The following is a 25374-nucleotide window of genomic DNA, read 5'->3' as shown; positions in this document are numbered from 1 at the left end:
GAGTGGGTACAAAACTGAAGCATGGGACATGTAAAAGCTCATGGAATGAGTGTAAAAAATAGTTCTGTCAACTAATGCAGCACTAGAAAGCTACTGACCAAAGTGATAAAAGACTAGTGAAGCCCTTGAAATGTGACCTTCATTTTTTAAAGTAGTAGGGTGTTGTTTGTTGCAATTTTCTGTTAATTCTAGCAAGTCAGACACCCATGTAGAGAACATAAGTTCATCCAATAAGTTGTATTATTTGTGTATTAGATATATCCACACACACACACACAGAGTACCAAAATTCACTTGTGCAAATGCTGCATAGTAATGGTTGGTATGGTCTGACTACATCGCCTACACATGTTTCCCAGCTGGAGCACTCAGTCAATTACCAATTAATTGATTTCTCTGCTTTTGATTTACTCAAAAATTGCCATGCAGTTTGACTTTATTCATCACACTTTGCATAAATCAAATACTTTTTTTTTTTTTTTTTTTAAATATATTACATTGACTTTTTCTTTTATTTTAAATATATTTACTAGAAACTAGTTGTATGTCTCTATAATAAGTTTGCTTGACCTACCAGATTGGTAATGTGGTTGATGATAATGTTAATAATAATAATAATAATAATAATAATAGTTTTAAAAGAAAATCACTGGTAAATTGTTTCCACTGTGCATGTTTCAAAATTATATAATTCTTTATTCTAATAAAAAAAAAAAAAAAGGAATGTTGAAAAGAAAAAGGAAAGAAAGAAAACTGGTTTGGTAAAGTTGAAAAGTTCTAATGTGGTTAATAGCTGTTTGTATTGGTGGTGACATTCTAAGCGAAGTTATTGGTGAAAGACAAAACAAGTTGGCATTTAGCAGAAATGGGAGAAAGACACCCAGAGATTATCCGACTTCCCTTATTTCATCGTATAATTCCTCTCGTTCATTAGTTCTCTTTCCAGTTGTATTTTTTCTCCTTCTTTTCCTGCTTTGCTCTCTCTATTTTTTTTTCACCTCATATTCATGCATTCACATATATTCAGACACAAATACATAGATATTTACATATAGATATATGCATATACACTTACTTAAGGTTACATACTTACATATATTTGTATATGAGCAATGACACTCATCCACATAGATGCATGTATATATATATGTGTGAGTGAGATAATTGAAAGGGTCTGGCCCAACCTATTACCACTAATATTACTGCTGCCTCTGTTGTTATGTTGTTGTGTGACACTGTAATATACTGCAGACTGTACTATAGCTAAGATCCTGTTGCTCTACTCACTGTTTGCTGTTATTTTTTCGCTACAGAAGCCAAGAATCAGCTGGGGAAGACCGGTTGGTGCTAGACCTTACCTATGTCATGGAAAGGATTATCGGTAAGTACCATAAATAAATTCCTTCTACTCAAACCCCTAGATGTTATATTACTGTATTTGTGATAAAATTTGACTTGTCTGTTAACTCCAGCTCTTCTTTTGGTATAAGGGTGAGATGGTGATGTTTGATCAACCTGGCTGCAGTACACTTGTATAATAATAAAATTTGTCCCATTAAATTAACCATTATTTCCACATGATGGGTGGTATTATGGTAAAAGCATTGAAATCTTTTTGGTAAAACATAGCTTCATAGGTTCAATCTTAGCCCACAGGGTATCTTTTATCCTCCATCATTTAACTGTTTCAGTGCTGGGGCACTCACTTGAAGAATTTTAGTCAAACAAATCAACCTCAATACTTTTCTTGGTGTATTAAAGTGCATTATGCAGTGTGTCTTTCTCTGTTGTTTTAAGATGGTAGGGTGTGATTTGAGAACTATTGGGTAGTATTTTTAGTGGGTGCCTTTTTGGATTAGATTTGTATATTCTAAAACCCATGTCTGATATTTATTTATGTGACTAAAATACAAGTTCTATTTTTAATGTATGTATATGTGTGTGTGTGTATATAAAATACACACACACACACACACACATACAGTAGATGTGAAGAGTTTAGGTCAAGGTAACCCAAACTAATATATTATATATATATATTAGTTACTAACATATATGTATATATATATATATATATATTAATTATATATATATATATATTAATTATATATATATATATATTAATTATATATATATATAATTTAATTATATATATATATAATATATATATATTAATTATTATATATATATATATTAATTATATATATATAATTTAATTATATATATATATATATTAATTATATATATATAATTTAATTATATATACATATATATATATATATATATTAATTATATATATATATAATTTAATTATATATATATATATATTAATTATATATAATATATAATTTAATTATATATATATATATATTAATTATATATATATAATTTAATTATATATATATATATATTAATTATATATATATAATTTAATTATATATATATATATATTAATTATATATATATAATTTAATTATATATATATATATATTAATTATATATATATAATTTAATTATATATATATATATATTAATTATATATGTATAATTTAATTATATATATAATAACTTCTTTACTCATAAAACTGAAAAAATGTCTCCAAAGTATAAAATTTAAATTTTAAACACATCTGTAAGGAATTTGCTGATTCAAAATTAAGACATTGATATGAATTTTAAAAATAGTGATGTATTTTTTAAAAGTCTGACTTAGAGATATTCAAACAACATGCAGACCCACACAGCAACTTTCAGATGCACACATATTTACATGCAGACATATGCACATGAACAAGCTGCTGCCTCGTAAAAGCATGCAAATACTTGCAAAGATCATTCAGAAATGCCAATGCATGCACAAAAGTACCAGAACATGTAGATGTATTCACAAGAGCATACAGTGTCGCTCATTCAGAAGAGCATGAAGTTGCACTCATTCTTAAAAACCTGCAAATGCATTCACAATGATATGCAGAGGCACTCACAAGAGCATGGAGAAACTTACAAGAACATGTACCTGAAGATGTTGATGCGTTTATAGGTATTTGCAGAAACATTCGGAAAGTATGCATATCACTCAAAAAAACGTGTAACTGCATTTGTATGAATGTATACATGCACTCAGAGCATGCATGTTCACCTCACAAGAATCAGCAGCTGCCCTCACTGGAACATTTAGATACTCTTATATGATCATTCAGATGCACTCACAGATGTATACATACATTCATATAGAATATACAGCCACACACATACATATATATGTACAATGATAGATTCTTGTGGAATTATAATAATAATGAAATAATGAACTTACTTTATATGGTGCTCAAATGCACTACAATTTATCAGAAAAAGTAGTCAAAAGTGCATGAACAGTGCATAGAATAATGCACAGAAAGTGAACAGTGAATGAGTTATTTAGAAAAAATATGTGGTGGTGGGGACATCAGGTGTACTTGTTGGTGTATTTCAGGAAGCATGGAAGATTTGAAGGATGTAGTGTCCTGACTGCTAACATCTGATGCAGGTAGTTTATTCCATGCTTCAGCATGTGTGTGTGTGTGCCTGGATAGATTTATTGGAGAAGAGTCCACTCAAAATTTTTTAAGCTGGATTCTACTCAAGGTTTTTTTGTAAAGCAAGAGTCTATTACAGATGTCTTGTGCAAAACTTTTCCATGAGTCTGGAGCAAAAGTAGTCTCCAGTTGTCTTGAGTAAGGCTTTTCTCTATGTCTCAAACAAGATTCTTTTGGATGTCTTGGGCACTGCTCTCTATGTGAGCTGGACAAAACTCTACCTTTTGGTGTGTAGAGTAAGACGCATCTCTAGTGTTGTAGAATAAGACTTCTCTTCAGGTTTGTGGTATAATAATATCTAGTTAAGTTGTGTGGTTTTATGCCCTCTTCTTTAGATGTGCAAAGCAATACTAATCTCTTTAAGTATGTGATGCAAACTCTGACTCTTTGAGTGAAGCAAGTCTTTCTTTGCAATATGTGATCCAAAATTTCTTTCTTCAGACATGAAGTATGTTGATTACCATTTATGTTAAGCAGAGTGAGACACCATTCCAGTTGTGATTGACTATTTCTACTTTTTTTTATGTAAATCTCCAATATAGGTTTGTTAAGCTCCCATCTAAAGGATGCTAACTGAGCTTTTGTGTAGTTGCCTGATCTGTTAGCAAAAGCAGCCAAATCTCCCTCAAATAACATTTTATTATTTTAAAACAAAGGAAGGACTTATGAGATTATTTGCTCCTAGATAAAAAATAGTTGGGATGGTAACGGCTTGAATGTCTTTCGTCATGTCTGCTTAATCAAGACGGACCTTTGATTAATTTAATTGCCCCAGGTTCAGTCCCATTGCATAACACCTTGGGCAAGGATCTTCTAGTTTAGCTCTGGGCCACCAAAACCTGTCAGTGGATTTGGTAGGCAGAAACTGAAAGGAGTCTGTTTTGTGTGTGCATCCATGTGTATGTATGTATATATATATAGATAGATACCCACATATATATTTGTATATGTATGTATGAGTGTTTGTATGTTTGTTTTCCTTGGCTTGACATCACATGATAGTGCTAATGAGAGTCAATATTGACAAGTAGTGACATTCATTTCCAATATTCTGTGGAAATACACCTGCCTATAGGGAGATATTACCTTGCTCAGAAGCAGGTGAAGGTTTGCAACAGGAAGGGAATTCAGTTGTAGAAAATCTGCCTCAATAGAATACGCCCTACCCATACAAGCACAGAAAAGTTGACATTAAAACTATGATAATGATGATACTTCTTTTCCTCTTCCTCCTTTCTTTAACTCTCCTTCTCTCACCTCTCTTCTCATCATTTCTCTCAGCATCTGTCTCACTTCTTCCTCATTCTCCCCACAACATACATGCATCAATGTTTTCTCAGCTTTCTAGACGTTATCAATGTTTAGGCTATACTTTTTTACTTGTTTCAGTCATTTGACTGCGGCCATGCTGGAGCACTGCCTTTAGTCAAAGAAATCGACCCCAGGACTTATTTTTTGTAAGCCTAGTACTTATTCTATCGGTCTCTTTTGCCGAACCACTAAGTTACGGGGACGTAAACACACCAGCATCGGTTGTCAAGAGATGTTGGATGACAAACATATACACACACATGCATATCTATATACATATACATATCTATCATGGGCTTCTTTCAGTTTCCGTCTACCAAATCCACTCTCAAGGCTTTGGTTGGCCCGAGGCTATAGTAGAAGACACTTGCCCAAGGTGCCACGCTATATATATATATATATATATATATATATATACATACATATATATATAATCTTGCAATGATGTTTGCAAACATTAGTTCATTGTCAGAAATTGGTAGAGAAGCTACATAACTGATTTAATTTAAATAATAAATTGTTATTTATCACAATTTAATTACAAGGAAACAAAGAAAAAGAAAAAAGTTGGTGGGTGGGGGCTAAGCAACTGAAGATGAAGGGGGCAGGTGGGCCATGCACCCCAGAATAAATGGCCTGTTCATCTGAGCCCCACATTACTGCGATGGCGTTGTCATGGAGAATGGCCAGCAACATTTGCTGCTGTAGCCATTCCACTTCATGTGACTGAATTGGCCCAGTACATTACTGCTTAGTTTTATTGAACTTGGAGAGAGAGAGAGAGAGAGATGAGATAAGAAGTGAAGTCAAATCTGATGGGATTTGAACTATGGCTGTAAATAAAGGAACTTAACTAAATACCACAAGGTATTTAGTCCTGCACCATACCAGTTCTACTGCAATGATGATGTTGGTGATAATACTACTGATAATGATTAGATGCTTGCTATGAAGTCTCATTTCAGCCTTAGCCTTGATATCTCTAATTTCAGATTGTAAGAAAGTTGACATCCTATAGTGAGAGCTATCTTATCTATCTTCTTCATTTTTCATTTTATTTCCCACTTCTTGTTCTTTTCTCCCTCTCTTCTCCTCATCCCCCATCCCCCTCTCTCTCCAATTCGACCCACTCCTTCACTCATCCATCCATCTATCTATCCATCTAAAGTAACTGAGAAGAGTTCAACCCTGGTATAGTGTTACTGTTGTTGGGTGTGTGAAGTAATTTTGCTGTTGAGGCAAGGGTGGTGGTGGTGGTGGTGGTGGTGGTGGTGGTGGTGGTGGCGGTGGTGGTGGTAGTGGTAGAGGTGTTTCCAGAGTTGTTCTGTTTACTTCTGATTGTTGTGATATTGCCATGTTACTCTGTTATGGTATTGATGTAGCTTATATAAATATTTACTGTCACCTGTACCACTGTGTACTGTGTGTGTGTGTGTGTGCCTCATACCAGTACCAATATGTACTACCAATTGTACAGCCAGGCTATTGAGGAGAATCTCTGAAATGGGTCTTTTAATTAATATATAAAAAAAGAAGAAAACTAGCAGCTAAGTCTTCAAAGGAAAGCACACCTTGCCATCTTTAAAAAAAATGAAAGGTGAAACACATTGGACTGTGTAGTCCTTGATACTGCTACTACTATTACTACTACTGTATACCATTACATATAAAGCAGTAAGGTACATTGAACTGTAATCCTTGATAGTCACAGCTTGAGCATCTTTGATCACAGACATGTTGCATCAAGGCCACTTTAGAGTTAAAATTTACTACTACTACTACTACTACTACTACTACTACTACTACTACTACAGTAGTGTACCACTACATGTATAGCAATGTCTTCTACTACGTATGACAGTGTGTACTGTGTCTTGTACTAGTGCCAGTATGTACCACTACATACAGCAGTGTTTGTTATTTTGTAATCATGGAGTGCCATCACCTTTTTTTTTCTAACATGCATTAGTTGGAGGAGGAAGTACGGTATTCATGATATTTCTCTGAACCTCCAGTACTGATGGAAGGAAGGAAAGACCCTCTGATTGGGGACTAGGCCTGAATGTTTGCAACAGAGGGTATGTTACTGAAGGCATTCAAGGTCGAGTTGGTGGTGGCAGTGGTGGTGTTAATAGACTGAATGATGGATTAATCCTATCATTTCTATCAAAGTGTAGCATCACCCTGTATCATAACAGTGTATAATAGTCTGGTATTTGCCAACTTGGGATAAATATCAATAGCATTTTGTTTGAATAGCTTTCATCTAAAATCCTATCAATCTTTTATCATTTGGTTCTCTTATGCACACACACACATACATGCACACGTGCACTGCACACAAACACCTCGCTGTTCCCTCCCCTCCTCAAAGCTTGGCTTTCCATCTACTGATAATGCCAACACCATCCACCCCACTTCAATGCAATCACTGGCAATTTGCAGTCCCTACCCTGTAATCAATGGTGCAAGTAGTGACACCCATGATCTCATCACCTTACACTCAACGCTCAGTTAAGGGCCCCATAATAAACAATTTCTAACAAAAGTTTTTCTACAACTGTATAGAAATGTATAGAATTCGGGGAGAAAAAAAAGAAAAGATGTCCTCACCATCACCCTCTTCCATCCGGTGTGCCAGCAGTTCGCCACCCTACCACACCACATTGCTGTCCCTCAACCCCACTCTCTATTGCTTCTGCTGCTGCTGCTGCTTAGTAAGTGTTTAATAATGAACTTTACAATAGATTTCTTCTCTCTGCTCGTTCAATATTCATCACTTCCCATTGACTGAGAAGTTATCGGTATTTGTCTTTTTGTTGTTGACTGATTAAACATGAAATGTGTTTTCACGAAAACTGGTGAGCCACAGTTGAAAGCACAACATTGGACAACACTGACATTGTTGTCACTGTTAACTCATTTATTTCTCTGTAGTTTTATATATGTATTTTTTTTTTCACTGCCATGTGTTTTCCTGTTACTTCATTATTGATCCCCCTTTCTCATAGTGCCACAAATGCCATCAACTATCTGCTTACTTTCACAGAATTTACTGATATTTATGTATGCATTTATTTATTTATGTATGTATTCATTAACTTACTTTCTTCGTAATAAAAACTACTGCTATTGTTGGCTAATTTGAATTTTGTTTATCGTGCGTACAAGGTTGTGAAGTCACAGCTAGTTGAATCGATAAAATGCTTGCTTGCTTGCTGGGTAATGAATCGACAGTTCGTTTCCTGCAATGGCCACATATTACATGTTCCCTGACAAAGCGTTGAACTTTCAGTAACTCTACATTACAAGCTCAGCTGTAAAATTATTTTGGAGTTTATGACCCTTACAAAGAATATACAAGTTGGGTACAACAGTGAAAGGATCATATTTGCAAGGAATAAATTATCTTAAACAGTTATCAGGTTATATAAAGGAAATTTTCTGGCTGCATCACAAGATGCCAATGAACATATGTATTTAGGAGAATATTCATTATTACCTTCAAATTACTATAATGACCACCAACCTTAGTATAATAAAAAGCCTTGATGCCACTCCCAGCTTAGAATGGACATAAACCATATAATAAACCCAATGATAATTTCACAGCAATATTTACTCTCGTCACATGTCAATAACCTTTCTGTGTAGTAAGAAGTTTGCTTCCCAACTACATGGTTTCAGGTTCAGTTCCCCTGCATGGTGCCTTAGGCAAGTGTCTTCTACTGTAACCTCAGACTGACCAAAGCCTTGGGAGTAGTGGTAGTCAGATACTGAAAGAAGCCGGTCATATGTGTGTGTTTGTCCTCCACCACTGCTTGACAACTGGTGTTGATGTGTTTACATTTCCATAACTTTAGCAGTTCAGCAAACGAGACTGATAGAATGAGTACCAGGCTTTACAAAAAAATGGTTAGTTCTGTGGTTGATAAGTTTGACTAAAATTCTTCAAAACAGTGCCCCAGCATGTCCACAGTCTAATGACTAAAAAAAAGTAAAAGATAAAGATAAAAAATTAGCATGAAGTAGAATCATCTCCAATCTTTCTTCAAATAAAGCAATTTTTTATGACAATTGTGCATTTGCAAACTGTATTTACTAAATTACTTATATCTCACCAATCCCAACCTTCTACCATCTTAGAGTTTCTGTAACATTATATGGTTCACACAGCTCTTTAACTTAAACAACAAGTTAAATATCACCGAAAGTTTTGTAATCCTTATAGATAAACATTTCCCATTGCATCTCTGCCACAGGAAACTCTTTAATTGGAACTGTTTAAAAGTCAATTGGAGCTATATGTATAAGCCAACAAAAACACCCAAGGCAAGCTGCACTTGCAGAAATATCAAGGCATGCCCTGCTTAGCCATTTGTATAATGTTGAATTGATAGTATACAAAAGTTACCTTTATGAAACTGGACTAACTGTAAATTTATATACAGATATGATAAAAAGCAGATTTTAACAACACTATTTCAACTGTGTTTCATCATTCAAGCATGTTAAAGACAAGAATGCTATAACTTTGTCAAATTACATTTGATGTTTAAAGATGACAACTTTTATGTTTACATCAGTTAGAAGATCCTTGGGTAAAAAAAGAAAGAGGCCCTATATAAATGGTGCAAAAAGATGCTTCTTGATATGAGGTACTCTTTGAAAATAACTCATATTGACAAAAACATTAATGCTGTGCAATACCTAAACATTTGATTAGAATTCTTTAGAAAATTACATCACGGCCAGATGTTCTTTCCTTCTATATATCATATATATATATATATATATATATATATATATATATATATATATATATATAGGTTAGTTAAAATGTGTTTGTGACATATTTCAACTGCTAAAAGGCAAATTAACTGCAGTTACCGTGGAGAAAATATCACTCTTATGTAAAAAGGTGTTCAGTGTCACCATCTACCAGGAACCCCAGACATTGATGTTTTGAGTTTCTTGACTCTTTGATGAGAGGCAACTCCGAATGGTAACTATGGTGAATTTGCATTTTAACAGTAGAAATATATCACAAACATATTTTAACTAACCTAAATTTTGCTTATGCCTAAACACTGCTTGGCCCTAACATTTCATTATATATATATATATATATATATAATGTGTGTGTGTGTGTGTGTGTGTGTGTGTGTGTGTGTGTGTGTGTATATATATATATATATAAATATACACACACATACACACACACACAGAGGATGGCATATGTCAACTTACGTCAATAATTGGTTCCAAGACATGCAACTTAACTTGAAAAGCAATGTAACAAAAAAATTCGTTTTTTTAAATTTCATTATCATATCTTGTTTTAATAAATGGTTTCTACATATTTTTACGTGTATTCTATTCTCCTCTTCGGTATTGTTTTTTTTTGTGGGGGGGTAATTATTTGAAATGATATCTTGTGTATGTTTGTCAGAATATTCTTTGTTTCTCTTCCAGCGATATCCTTTCCTGCTGAGGGACATGATGAACTCTACAGCTATGCACTTAAAGATGTGGCTAACATGCTGAAAACTAAGCATGGTGACAAATATCTGGTGAGTAATCCTTCTTACTTCTTAAGCAGAAATCAATATTCCTTACTGCAACACTCACATCTATACTGCAGTTATTTGAACATCAATTACCCAAATTTCAGATCATCCAAACAAGATCTCTAGGGTCTCATGAATATTTAATTAGCCAAACTGTTTGTAACTCAAACTTAAAATAATGCTGGTAGCGAGGTACAAGCCTAGCTGTGTGGTAAGAAGTTTACTTCACAACCACATGGTTTTGGGTTCAGTTCCACAGCATGGCATTTTGGGTAAGTGTCTTTTACTTCAGCCCTGTGCCAACAACTTTAGTCTTGTGAGTGGATTTGGTAGACAAAGACTGAAAGAAGCCTGTCATATAAGTAATGTGTGATGGGGTGAGTGAGAGAGAGTAACATTCTCTTTGCCTTGACTTTACTTGATAGTTGCAAAGGAGTGTCACATTTATGCAAGACATGTCCTTCATTTCCAATCTTCTATGATAACATGTCCAGTCATGGAGAAATATTACCTTGCCTGGAAATAGGTGAGGGCTGGCAACAAGAAGAGCATCCAGCCATAGAAAATCTGCCTCAGCAAATGCTGTCTGACCCATATGAGCATGGAAAAGGGGATGTCAAGATGATGGTGACAGTTTTGTCTTCTGCCTACAATGATTAAAAGTGAATCTAAATTTTGTTAAAATTACTCATATGCTTAAGGATTTTGAGAAGCATGGCATATTTAGTGATGTCTTCATTACTCTACACTTTTGTTCTGAGCATGAATGTGTTAGATGTTTGTTGCTATTACCATGTCTATGAGGAGGGAGTGAACGCCATTAACAACCAAGCAAAGTGAACAGCATTAACAACCAGGCAGAGTGAACACCATTAGCAATCAGGCAGAGCAAACACCATTGGCAGTCAGGCAGGGCTAACACCATTGGCAGTCAAGCAGGGCTCACACTATTAGCAGTCAGGTGGGGTGAACACCATTAGCTTTCAGGCGGGGTGAACACCATTAGCTTTCAGGCGGGGTGAACGCCATTAGCAGTCAGGCGGGGTGAACACCATTAGCAGTCAGGCAGGGTGAACGCCATTAGCAGTCAGGCAGGGTGAACGCCGTTAGCAGTCAGGCAGGGTGAACGCCATTAGCTGTCAGGCGGAGTGAACGCGATTAGCAGTCAGGTAGGGTGAACACCATTAGCAGTCAGGCGGAGTGAACGCCATTAGCAGCCAGGAGGAGTGAACGCCATTAGCAGCCAGGCGGGGTGAACGCCATTAGCAGCCAGGCGGGGTGAACGCCATTAGCAGTCAGGCGGGGTGAACGCCATTAGAAGTCAAGTTGTGAAATTTTGCAACATTTGACTCATCACGAGGAAAGACTTGTGGAGCTTTTGATAAACTTGTGGATCCATCTGACCCATGCAAGCATGGAAAAGTGGACATTAAATGATGATGATGATGGCTTTGATATAAGCCTGGATATTGAATAGATAAGATATAAACAAATAGGTAATTGAACACAAGTACCACTTGTAGATATTTTTTTTATGTGTTCATTTAAAAATGAAGAAGAAACAAAGGAGATATTAATTCCTCAAACTACAGCAAAGGTAACCTGTTTAGGAGGCTAGTAACTATGAAAAAAACTGATATAGGGTTGAGAGGACTCTTTAGTAATGACAAGTGACTGCTCTGGGGGATGATGGATCAATAAAATGCATACAGTCCATGTTTCAAAGTGGTTGGTAATAAGAAGAGCTTCCAACCATAATAACTATTCCAAAAACATGGTAAAAAACCCCCTTCAGTCATGAATGACCATGGGATTGCATGTAGCAAGCTCCCCTCTGAGGCACAAGTCCAGGCAAGGTTGTTTATGGAAGACCAGCCGCTCTGCTTCACACCACTGATGTTATCCAAGGGAAAGGCAAAGGCCAATACAACTTGGCACCAGTGATGTGGCAACTCATTTCTACAGATGAGTGAACTGGAGGAATGTGAAATGAAGTGTCTTGTTCAAGAACACAATACACGGCCCATCCCAGGAACTGAACTCACTACCATGATTGTGAGCTCAATGCTGTAACCACTGAGCCATGCACCGTCACATGACAAAATGTGACCATGTAATAAATGACTGGCAGTTCTCACTGTTTTTAAGGTCTAAAGAATTTAAAGGTTGGCTAAGTGTCTTTATGGATCATGTTTTCTTGTTTCTTATTTCTTTATTGCCCACAAGGGGCTAAACATAGAGGGGACAAACAAGGACAGACAGAGGGATTAAGTTGATTACATCGACCCCAGTGCGTAACTGGTACTTAATTGATCAACCCCGAAAGGATGAAAGGCAAAGTTGACCTCGGTGGAATTTGAACTCAGAACGTAACAGTAGACGAAATACCGCTAAGCATTTCGCCCGGCGTGCCAACGTTTCTGCCAGCTCACTGCCTTGTTTATGGATCATGTTTTCTGTTTAGAAAATCAGAATTGTTTTTTAACACTTGTTGTTGCATATATAACTTGGTGGTAAGATGTAATATGAGTTGAGTGTAAAGAAGGAGAACCACTTGCATAATTTGACAACTAATACAGGGACATGGTAAACGGTTTTAGATACATTTTTCAAGTAATGGAAGGAATTAAACCAATTTATTCCTGGGTAATATGATATTATTGTTATGCTAATATTATTGTAGCATTGCATGCATTTTACATGCTGATTAAACCTATTCAAGGCAGCTACCAGTTCAATGTCAGAGTTTAGATATTAAATTGAATAAAGCTTAACATAGAAGGTTGCATGCAACTATAGCTTGGAGAAACTTAGTGTGTTGATATGACAGCTGTAATATTTTTATATAGTTATCTCTAGTGTGTGTTTTTCTGGCTGTACTAGTAAATTTGGATAGCTCATTTGTAGACTTGCTCTTTAGGTGCTGAAAGTGTTTCTTCATGTTTTCAGTTTTTTTTTTTTTTAATCTTTTGGTAACTGTTTTCATCCCCAATCTATTTTCAAACACAGACTCAACAACACTACCATCATCAGATTAGTGATTTATTTATCATGGGGGTCAAACTGACCCCATGGTAAATAATCACATAGTTTCTTTATATAGAAATGAGCTGGCAAGTTAATTAGTAGTCTGTGCTAACAGGAGACAATACAAATTACCATGAAGATAGCAAACATAAGATTCTGGACAGTCTTTCAACAGAGAGTGGGTGCATAAGAGAAGATAGTACATATTGAGTCATTCTGCAATGAAAGGCTCATCAAAATATTAGGTGTTACCTGACCTCATGACAAATTAACATGCCCCTATGTTTTACTTTTAGTGAATGGGTATAAAATTTATGAGAGTAACTAAAATACTGATTAGTCAAGGCATCAATGTTATAATTACTCTATTAGTTCATTCATTTTTACATCCATTTTTACTATGCTAGCATGAGTTAGAAGAATATATTTATTCAAGTGCACCAGGTGCATAGTTTTACAACCTTGTTTGTCCCTTATAGACATGCATAGTTGTGTGGTTCAGAAGCTAGTTTCCTAATTACATGGTCCTGGGTTCAGATTCCCTACATAACACTTTGGGCAAGCATCTTCTACTATAGCTCTGAGTGGATTTGGTAAACAGAAACTGAAAGAAGCCTCTGTGTGTGAACCCTTGTCTCAACATCATGTGATAGTTGTAAATGAGCATGTCTAGCCATAGGAGAAATATAACTTGGCTTGCAAACAAGTGAAAGCTGGCAACAGGAAGGGGATTCAGCTGTAGAAAACCTGTTTCAACAAAGGCAAGCAGGGAAAGTGTACATTAACCAATGATAATGATGCTGTTTTTCAAGTAAGGAATCATAGACACACCAATAATTTTGTCCAGGAACAATATTTTTTAAATGGCCACAGCAAAAGTAACACCTGTCTACAACATTCACCAGAAATGACTCGAGGTAATAACTTCCAAATTCCTACCAATTGAAGTTTTAGTATTTTAACCCTAAGCGGCTTCTATTTTATTTATTCAATAAAAATTTCCCAGTATGTCACTAATTATATGTCTCATTCAATCATTTCTGAAATTAAATTATTGTTTTCTCTTTTCAGGTTATCAATCTTTCAGAAAAAAGAGAAGATCTATCCCAAATCAATGTTCATGTAAGTAAATCTCACTTGACCATACACCATCTTTCAGGCATTGGGTTACAAATTGTGGTACTCATGATCCTTTGTGTATATATATTTTGCTTGTATGCACATGTGCACACACACACACACACACATTTGGCCTTACGTGATCTCTAAAAAGTACTGGGTTTATTGTATTAGTTTACACAACTTCTCAAATTTCAACAATACACAAAACAAGGGTAGGACTTCCTTTTGATTCTGTGTATGTATATCTTCTGCTTGCCATTTGGGTGCGTGCACACACCACATCACACAGTTATTTTAAAGTCTTGTTTACAACTGTATGCCTATTATACACACACACACACACACATGTATGTATATATAATTTACTAAATACACCTCAGGTGTTAGTTACCATTTATAGATCAAATGACAATGACACATCTTATATTGGGCATTAACGGAAATTTACCCAACCTTCAGTTATATGTTGTATTCGTGCTGAAGTAGGCATAAACATTCATTATGTAGGGAATTGAGATATCTTGGATATATTATGATTATTATGCATGACTGCCTAACCAAAAAGACCTGGTTCACTCCCCACATTTATTGTCTTTAATTTCAGAGTATTATTTTCAAATAGACTTAATTTGTTACCCTGTTTATCACCACCACCACCACCTGGCCTTTGATTTCTTTTAGAATCTAAGAATTTAGTTGTTTCAAATACCTGCAAAGTTCTTTAGAAGTAGTTGACAGATTTTGTTATCTAAGTGGCGGAATTAGCAGTAAAGGTGATGGATATTCTAAAAGAACAGTAGTCAGAATAAGGATAAAATGGAAAATGTTTAGAGAGAGAAAGAGAAAGTTTATTCCTACTGGCAGCAAAATGAAGGGCTAATCCTGTGGTGCTTGTGTACAAAGTGTGACAGTGTATGGTTGTGAAGTATGGGCATTCGTGGCCGGAAAGAAATAAGGCAAGAGTGATTCCGTTAACTATGTAAATGTTAGTGTATTGAGGAACGACCTCAGGATGCTGAAACTTTCAGGTGAGATGACAAAAGACTGAGATGCCTGGCATCTCGCTGTGCTCAAAAAGACCTGTACTCCACTGCAGAAGTGTTAAGACTAGTACCTCCGGTGATGTAAAGCACTTATGGTGGTGCCACATAAAAGTGCCCATGCAGTATGTTGTAAAAGCACCCAGCACGCTCTGTAAAGTGGTTGGCGTTAGGAGGGGCATCCAACCTTAGAAACAATGCCAAATCAGACTGGAGTCTGGTGCAACTCCCCAGCTTGCCAGCTCTGGTCAAACTGTCCAACCTATGCCAGCATGGAACAACAGATGTTAAATGATGATGATGAACGAACAAACACAAATGAGCCAAGAGAAAAAGACTGTAAGCTGAATCGGATGTAGTGCACAAGAGGAAAGACTGTACTGATATGAATGAGTGAAACCTGTGAAAGATACAAATAAGTAGTGAGTAATCTACATAGAAGTTACCCATGGAAGAGAAAAAGTAAGAAAGTCTTGGAAGGGAGGGGATTTTTAGGAGGCTGAACCTCAGCAAAGAGATGACAAAGAACTACAAGTAGTAGGACATTGTGCTGGAAAAGCATGGAAAAACAGATGCAAAGATGATATTGATATAAATGAAGCAATTTACTTTTACGTTAAGTAAACTCCCTTTACCTTTTAATAATTATAATAATGTTTTCTACTCTAAGCACAAGGCCTGAAATTTTGGTGGAGGGGACCAGTCGATTAGATTGACCCAGTACTTATTTTATCGACCAAAGTCGACCTCGGTGGAATTTGAACTCAGAACGTAGCAACGGACGAAATACCGCTATTTCGTCCAGCGCGCTAACGATTCTGCCGTGTGTGTCTGTGTGTATGCATGTGCATGTATCCCTGCAATATAGAGGACAATAGCCAGTGTTCTACCTACCAACCTGCCTGATAATATTTACTTTGGTTTTGTTTGATCAGTAATTTCACTGGAAACCTATGTAAATCTTGCAGCCTGTTATCTCAAGTTCTGGTGGTTGGTGGTTAGTGGTTAAGGCATGCATGGTGTGGGGTGTGAGGCAGCTGCTAAGGGAACCCAAACAGAGTAGGAGGCATGCAATAATGGTAGTGGTGAGTGATGGTGAGAGACAGCATTTCTAGTGGTGATGATGATGATGATATGGGTGTTAGCACTGGTGATAATGATAATGTGTTGGTAGCAGTAGATATTATGGTATTGGTGGTAGCAACTGTGGTAATGGTGGAAGTGGGGAGTAAATGTACTTTTGTTTTTTCTTAGTGAAGTTGGGGATGGGGTATGTACTTTTTTTTTTTTAATTTTGTTTTATATATCAATTTTGTGTTGAGTAGTTCCAGGAACACTCTGTTATCTAGGACGGAAAAGCTTTTATGTTTGTTCTGGAACCATTGGCTGCCGCTGTACTCAGTGCCTTCCCCATCAATGCCCCCCTTTCCTACACACTGACCAACAGTGTCCATGTGTTGTTTAATCACAGACTAACTCTCCCCTCCCTAGAGAAATTGGGTGGAAATCAGGGGCAGCTGAGAGAGGTGTGTTGGCAGAGTGGGACCTGATCTCTCTTTTAAAGTAGCTAGGAAGCGAGGAAGGAAAGAACTTGTTTCCTCTTTCCAGGAGAGTGCGAATAATGGTATGAAGGGAGGGATAATGGGAGGCTAGTTGTTTAAGTTTGTAGCTTATACATACACACATACACACACACACAAATGTATGCTTACATATATATATATATATATATATATATATACACACACACACACACACATGTATATATGCACACATATATACATACACCATTGATATGTATGTGTGTTTGTATATATATATATATATATATATATGTATACACACACTGTTATTTATATTATATATTGTTGATTAACTTCATTTTACTGTTATTTTAGTCATCTCTCTCTCCCCACCTCTTTCCGCAATGTTTCTCTCAGTATCCTCCACTCCTTCCCTCTCTTACTCTTTTTCCCTTTCTTGCCCTCTCTCTCTTTCAGTACACTCCCCCTACTCTCTCCTCTTATTCTTTGTCCATTTTTGTTTTGTGTAGCCCCTCCTCTCTCTCTCTCTCTCTCTTTCCTTTTCTATTCCTCTCCCTTTCTCTTTTGATCTCTACATCCATTATCTAGTTAACCATCCGCAGAACATGTATGAATAACTTTTAAAATGGTTATTGACAGTGATACCAGTAACGCCACCACACTGCTGTCCCACCAGTTGCACATCACCACAATCATCATATCATTAATACAACTACAACAAAATTTATTACTACCACCCCCTCCACCATCATTCCAACCATTACGTTACTGGCACCCTCAGTTTCCAACTATTATCCCACCATCTTCTTATCATAGCTACCACATAATTACCTTGTCCCTTTGTATTCCGTTAATATTATGCTGTGACCAACGCTACTTCACTCTCCGTACTATGACGCAACTATTAGCTTGATTAACCCCTAGTAATATTTCAATCCTTTTGATAATTGTTCTGTTGAAAGTTGATGACTCTCACCTGCAGTGTCTTCTATTTGATATATATATATATATACCATCTGGTTTTACCTAAATCGAGCTGGTGTTTTCTGTACTGAATGTGATTAAGAAGCTTGTTTTGCAACAGTATGGTTTCAAGTTCAGTCCCACTGTGTGACACCATGTGCAAATGTCTGCTATTATGGTTCCAGACAGACCAATGCCCTGTGAGTGAATTTGGTAAACAGAAATTTTGTGTAAGCATGTATATACATGCATACACATATATTGTGTGCGTGTGTGTGTGTGTTTTTTTTTATTACCCCTCACTATTTTGACAACCAGTGCTGGTTTGTTTGCATCGCCATAACTTAACATTTTGGCAAAAGAAACCAACAGGGGTAGATTTCATTCTAATATGGGAGAAATTTTCTGATTATTAATGAAGAATGAAGGAAGACTGAAGATTTTCATTTTGAGTTTGAGCAGTTACAGAAGACCAATGTTTGTTGTTTCTCCTTAATGTCGTATGATTTAACGGAGCTTGTGATATTGCTCAAAACATTAGTTATACCTCTCATCAAATAGCTGCACACCAATCAACATTTATTCCAAGTTAATCAGGCTGCCATTTCCACTCATTTCATCCTATCATATATATATATATGGTGTGTGTGTTTGTGTAACTACTCTATTTAACTAAGTAATATATTTGGAAGGGGCCCACCCACCCTTGTGTTCTCTTTATTCTCAATGGCAACAGACCAATTTATATATTTATATTCTAACCCATTAAAGTATTTCTACAATATCCGTTCAAAATTACTGTTCATTATTTCACTTCTTGTAGAAAAATAATTGATTCATTAACGTATGTTTATTTTGCGAGAAAGTATTTTTTGTTTTTATCATCACCATCATCATCAGTCAATATACTCTTTACCTTGTTCGTCTATTAGTCATATGAAAAAATTGGGGATGTGATGACAGTGTACACTTCTCACCATTATCCAGTCTTGTTTACTGGAAGTTAGTTTTTTTTTTCATGTGTGTGTGTGTGTATATTACACACGAGTTTAACCACTTCAACATATTTGGCTTTGGACTACATCACACCAGTGGAGACCAGTCTGCTTACTAATTACTTCCCAATAGTTTATAATAATAATAATAATAACAACAATAAAGATAATAAATGTCCAGCCATTATGTTGCACTCAATTGAATTAATAAATGGTTTGGTGTGTAGGTCGGTGGGGTTGAAAAGCTTAGGAAAGTGGGGGTAGCCAGAAAGAGTTAATCAAATAGGCAAGTTATTAGTGGTATTATTGTTGTTGTCGTTGTTATCATACTGGCTTGATTACTTTCGGTGTTTACAATGTTGATGTATTTACTCCTGTTTCTTTATCAGGTTTCATATGGTTAGTTTGATGGTCAGTAAGGGAGGGGCTCTGCTACAAACTCTTTACTTGCCAGTTTCTATACCTTTATGAAAATCAATAAGGAACCTAAAATTCCACTCAGTATGTAATGTTGATTTGGTTCAACAGTTGGAATTTAAACAGATTTCATCATACCAACTTTCTCACCTATATATATATATATATATATATATATATATATATATATATATATTTAAAGGGAATTATTAATAAATTTTTCCCTTATGAGGTTTTTCACGCTAACTACTTGATAAATTCTTATAAAGATTTTACCCTATTTCTTAAATAGATATATATTTAAAGGGAATAATTAATAAATTTTTCCCTTATAACGTTTTTCACGCTAACTACTTGATAAATTCTTATAAAGATTTTATCCTATTTTTTAAATATATATATATATATATATAAGGAGAGAGAGAGAGAGAGAGAGATGCATGCACTGAGGCATGTTTGTGTGATTAAGAAGCTTGTTTCTCAATCATGAAGTCTTGGGTCTAATCCCTCTGTGTGGCATCTTGGGCAAGTGTCTTCTGCTACAGCAAGCATAGATCAAAGCCTTATGAGTGGGTTTGGTATATGGAAATTGAAAGAAGTCCATTATATATATATATCTATATATAAAACAAGTGGTACCCTGGAGGTTACGACAAATGTTCTAGTTGATATGATCAGTATAACAGCCTGCTCATGAAATTAACATGCAGGTTGATATGCATGCTCCACTGAAATGCATATTAACAACATAGTCTCAAGGAGATTCAGTGTGACAAAGGATGTAGCATGGCTGGCCCTTTGAAATACAAGTATTATATATGTATATATATATATATATATATATATCATTATCATCATCGTTGTCGTTTAACGTCCGCTTTCCATGCTAGCATGGGTTGGACAATTTGACTGAGGACTGGTGAAAGCAGATGGCTACACCAGGCTCCAATCTGATTTGGCAGAGTTTCTACAGCTGAATGCCCTTTCTAATGCCAACCACTCTGAGAGTGTAGTGGGTGCTTTTACGTGCCACCGGCACGAAGGCCAGTCAGGCGGTACTGGCAACGGCCATGCTCAAAATGGTGTATTTTACGTGCCACCTGCACAGGAGCCAGTTCGGCGGCACTGGCAACGATCTCGCTCAAATGTCTTTACACGTGCCATCCGGCACAAGTGCCAGTAAGGCGATGCTGGGCACCGGTGCCATGACGATTTCGCTTTCACTTGCCCCAACAGGTCTTCGCAAGCCGAGTTTCGTGTCAAATATATATATATATATATATATATATATATATATATATAGTGTGTGTGTGTGTGTGTGTGTGTGTGTGTGTGTGTGTGCGCGCGCGCGCGTGCATGTATGATATGTTTGTGTGCTCTCTTGTCTAGACATCATGTGATGGTGCTAAATGAGCATCACCATCATACATCATCCAGCCTTCTGTGAAAACACACCAAATCATGAGAAAATATTATCTTACTTGGAAACAGTTGAGAGACAACAATAGGAAGAGCAACTATTGCACCGACAACCACTTTGAACACCTTTTTGAGCTCCATGTGTCCAAGACACATTTGCATGCATACAAAGTCAGAAAACAGCATAGCTCTTATGACTCCAGAGTTGCTGAAGCATGGAACAAACTACCTGCATCAGTTGTTAGTTGTCCAAACATTGCATCTTTTAAAACCTCCACGCTTCCTGAAATTCACCAATACTCTACCTGATACCCCCCCCCCCCAATGCGCTTGCACACATGTATATCACGATTCATACGCTGTTCACTTTTCTGACTTTTGTACATAATTCCATGTACTCTACATGCACCTTTGATGAGTTGTAGTGCACCTGAGAACTATACACAATAATTTCATTATTATTATTATTATTATTATTATTATTATTATATTCTGATGATGATGAAGATAAGATATAATTGATTTGCCAAACACATGGTTATTGCTAGTTTCCAAGTATAACTCACACTTAAGTCATAGGCCGCACAGTTTCTAACATGGCACAAACTGTTGTCCACTTATAGTACTGGATACTCTTGACAAAAAGATCATGTGTTAGTTCCATTCTTTTAATACATTAGCCTTTTTTTTATGCTAGGAAAAAAATACAGAAAATTTAGAATTTTAAAGAAACAATTTATGATACTACTTGAAATTTGATTTTAGTCTCTTTCTAAGATATGTGATTATTATACATTTTAACATTTTTTCGTGTGTGTAATGGGTAAAATTATATAAAAATATTGGCGGAAATACAATCTGACATGTTTTAAAATATGAGTGTGTGTGTGTGTGTGTGTTATGCGTTAGCATATTCTGTATGCGTTTGCTAATGTGAGTTTGTTGCTAAAAGTTCTTCTACATTATATAACCTCTCCATCTCCCAACCTCTTGGTCAATTAATCTAGATATTCTAATCTATTGCTGACTGTTATTAACTTGACAAACATGGGCTGCTGAGACAGCTTACAGCTTTTCCTGTACTCCAATAGCCTGACACAGGAAATCATTGAAATACACAGCAATTTTACAAGAGGGCACATATCCTTCGTGATATTGCTCTTTCCACGGTGAATCTTCTAACTCTTCAAATCTGTGATTTGGTGTTTATTTTTAATGCTTTGAGTTTTTTCACTGGTCAGAGAAGAGCAAACATACCTTTTGAGAGACCACTTCAGTTGTGTATGGGTGGGGAGGTGTACGTGGATGAGTGTATGTGCATGCACACACTGTGTGTGTATGCATGTGTTTGTATGAGTAGGCAAGTATGTGTGGACATCATTAGACTTCTTAGAAAAATTTGATTCTTAGGAAAGCATTTTTATTATTTACTAACATTGAAGTGGTGAACTGGTAGAATCGTTGGAGCATCAACCACAGTGCTTAGCAGTATTTCATTTGGCTCTTTATATTCTGAGTTCAAATTCCACTAAAGTTGACTTTGTCTTTCATCCTTTTGAGGTTAAGAAAAGAAGTACCAATTGAGCCCTGGGGTTGATGTAATCAACTAACACCTTAGCCCTAACATTGTTGGTATTGTACCAAAATTTGAAACCATTAGTTACTAGCATCTAGCATAAATCATTAACTCTTCAGAATGTATTATCAAAGGCGGTGAGCTGGCAGAAATGTTGGCACACCGGGCGAAATGCTTAGCAGTATTTTGTCTGCCATTAAGTTCTGAGTTCAAATACCACTGAGGTCGACTTTGCCTTCCATCCTTTCGGGGTCGATAAAATTAAGTACCAGTTACGCATTGGGGTCGATGCAATCGACTTAATCCCTTTGTCTGTCCTTGTTTGTCCCCTCTATGTTTAGCCCCTTGTGGGCAATAAAGAAATAAGAAACGTTGGCACAGTGGGCGAAATGCTTAGCTGGCTTTACGTTCTGAGTTCAAATTCCACCGAGGTCAACTTTGTCTTTCATCATTTCGGGGTCAATAAATTAAGTACCAGTTGTGTACTGAGGTCGATCTAATCAACTAGCCCCTTCCCCCAAAATTTCAGGCCTTGTGCCTAGAGTAGAAAAGAATGTATCATCAACATGTACTTGCTTTAAAAAATTGATTTTAGTACATTCAAATTGTTTTCTTGCTATAAAAGCAAAGTCTACCTCTAGAAAAATAGATTAGTTGTTCAGACAGAAAACAATAGAATTGATAATCATCTAGATTATCAATATACATGAAGACCACAAGGTTAAGCAGGAAGTGATGACTAAGATTACTGCCTTGAGGTCACTTAACTCTATTTAAATTTTTTAATATTCTTCCACTATTTACTTCATTAGTGGAGGTGCATGGCTTAGTGGTTGGGATGTTGGACTCATGACTGTAAGATTGTGATTTTGATTCCTGAACTGGAATATGCATTGTGTTCTTGAGCAAAACGTTTCATTTCATGTTGCATCCAGAGAGGAATGCTTGAGAAACTCAGAAACTCCTTCAGAGTAATGTGGACTAATCATTTACTTCATTAAACATGGCCTCAGAAGCTAGCGCTCCCAGTTAAAAGTCTTTTTAGAACATTTCATTACAAGAGAATCATTTAGTGTTGTTCAAAGAATTAGTTGTCTTTGGTATGTTTGTTCCCAAACAACACTTATTTTAGTGCTGTTGACACTGCTGGATTGAATGGTACCGTCCAGGTGTCGAAATCATAATGATATCCGTGAGGCAGCTGATGATGGAGGTATGTTGGATTGTTGGTATGGCTGTTTTTGTATGTATGGAATAGTATTATAACACATCCTTTTGATATATATTGACACTTGTTTTTCAAACAAAATAAATAATAGGACAGTTGAAGTTTAGAGCTTAGAATAATCGGCTTAAGTTAGAAGGCTATAACCAAGACTAAATTAATAGCTGGTAACAGGAACCATAGAAACTTCAAGAGGTACTGCTCACTTTGAAAGAAGAGAGCAGACAGAAGCTCAGCTCCATATGGTGGTCTATGTAAAGATTGTATACAAAAGATGTATTGGTATTTGGTACACTGCACTGCAAGTTGATAAACAAGAATCTATGAGTGAAAGACCATAGATAATCCCAGATGGTCTGCTAGAAATGGTAGATAAGGTGACATAATTGGTTATGGTTGGTGGAACTAGTTTCAGTAGAATGGCTAGAATTAGGGTGATGCGGAAGAAATTTACATTGATATCTTTATTGGCAACTGAATACTTCTTTCTGATTTAAAGACAGACAGTATCAGGCATCTAAAAGAGGTCATATCATATCTTTGGAGAAATTTTCTTAAAAAAGATTTTACATGTTTTGTTTTTGTTGGCTGGTTTAAACATAAAAATAAAACAGGTAGAGTATTTGGGTCAAAATGCTAAAGAATTAAATCTTATTTCTCTACCAAGAAAGATTAGTGATCAGATTAACTGAAGCATTTTACATTGTAAAAGATGTTTCTTGTAATCAGTTCAGCCAGTTGTAATAATGTAGTGTTTCCCCAATTCATTTAACGTTAAACCAGTGATAGCCTAATTCTTGCCTAGGTAGGATGTTTGCCTTATTGTAAGGTTGTTACTCAGAAGATATTTAATGTCATGAAACCACCAGACTAATTGAGATATCACCAGTCAGTTTAGCATCTTGTGTTAGAGGGGCTTTTCTCCTTCTGCCAATGTGTTAACTATAATGAATCTCTCTCATAGTGATGTCATTATTTATACCCCAAGCAGTAAACATTACTTCAGCTATCGTTACTTCAATGCAAGAATATCTATGTATTTACTCGGTCTGCTAGAAATAGCTGCTAAAATCTCCCTCATCACTCCCTGCCGCCTTCAAAAAGCAGCACATAAAAAAGTATATCCCTAGATATACAAAATGACCACAGCTAGAATTTCTCTGATCATAGGTCTTCTCAATCGGAGATGATCTGTACCTAAACAACAAATATGAGAGTAGAAATATCTTTTGTAAATTCTATCATAACACAAGTTGACATGGTAGGTATAGGGTGATAAATTTTTAAACAGCTTTCTTCTTTCTGTGTGATATCTGGATCATCATCATCATCATCATCATCATCACTTGTCATAAAAATCAATATTTTACTTCAATTGTTTTTCTTTCTCTCTTTCAGGTTGTTGATTTCGGCTGGCCAGATCATCTGGCACCACCCCTGGAGCGATTATGTAGCATTTGCAAATCTATTGACTCTTGGTTAAATTCTGACCCTCAGCATATTGTTGTCATTCATTGTAAAGGAGGCAAAGGTAGAATTGCCGTGGTTACTGCTGCTTATATGAACTACTGTAACATCTGCTCCAGG

At 36.0% G+C, this 25374-nt stretch overlaps 1 protein-coding gene across 5 annotated transcripts in view; it reads left to right on the top strand.

Moving 5' to 3' along the window:
- The window catches only part of LOC106882633 (tensin-3), a 255983-nt gene that overhangs the window by 196233 nt on the left and 34376 nt on the right, over positions 1-25374 (top strand). For all 5 annotated transcript variants that reach the window (XM_089356522.1, XM_089356521.1, XM_089356525.1 and 2 more), the window contains 4 exons: positions 1314-1381; positions 10365-10462; positions 14558-14608; positions 25186-25373. In XM_089356522.1, coding sequence (XP_089212648.1) covers positions 1314-1381; positions 10365-10462; positions 14558-14608; positions 25186-25373 — 405 coding nt within the window. The remainder of the gene's footprint in view (positions 1-1313; positions 1382-10364; positions 10463-14557; positions 14609-25185; position 25374) is intronic.

Source organism: Octopus bimaculoides, chromosome 8, assembly GCF_046866305.1.
Source record: "Octopus bimaculoides isolate indiv1 chromosome 8, ASM4686630v1, whole genome shotgun sequence".
NCBI classification, from domain to species: domain Eukaryota; kingdom Metazoa; phylum Mollusca; class Cephalopoda; order Octopoda; family Octopodidae; genus Octopus; species Octopus bimaculoides.
Note: the sequence above shows the minus strand (reverse complement) of the source record. Positions and strands in the feature narration are given on the sequence as shown.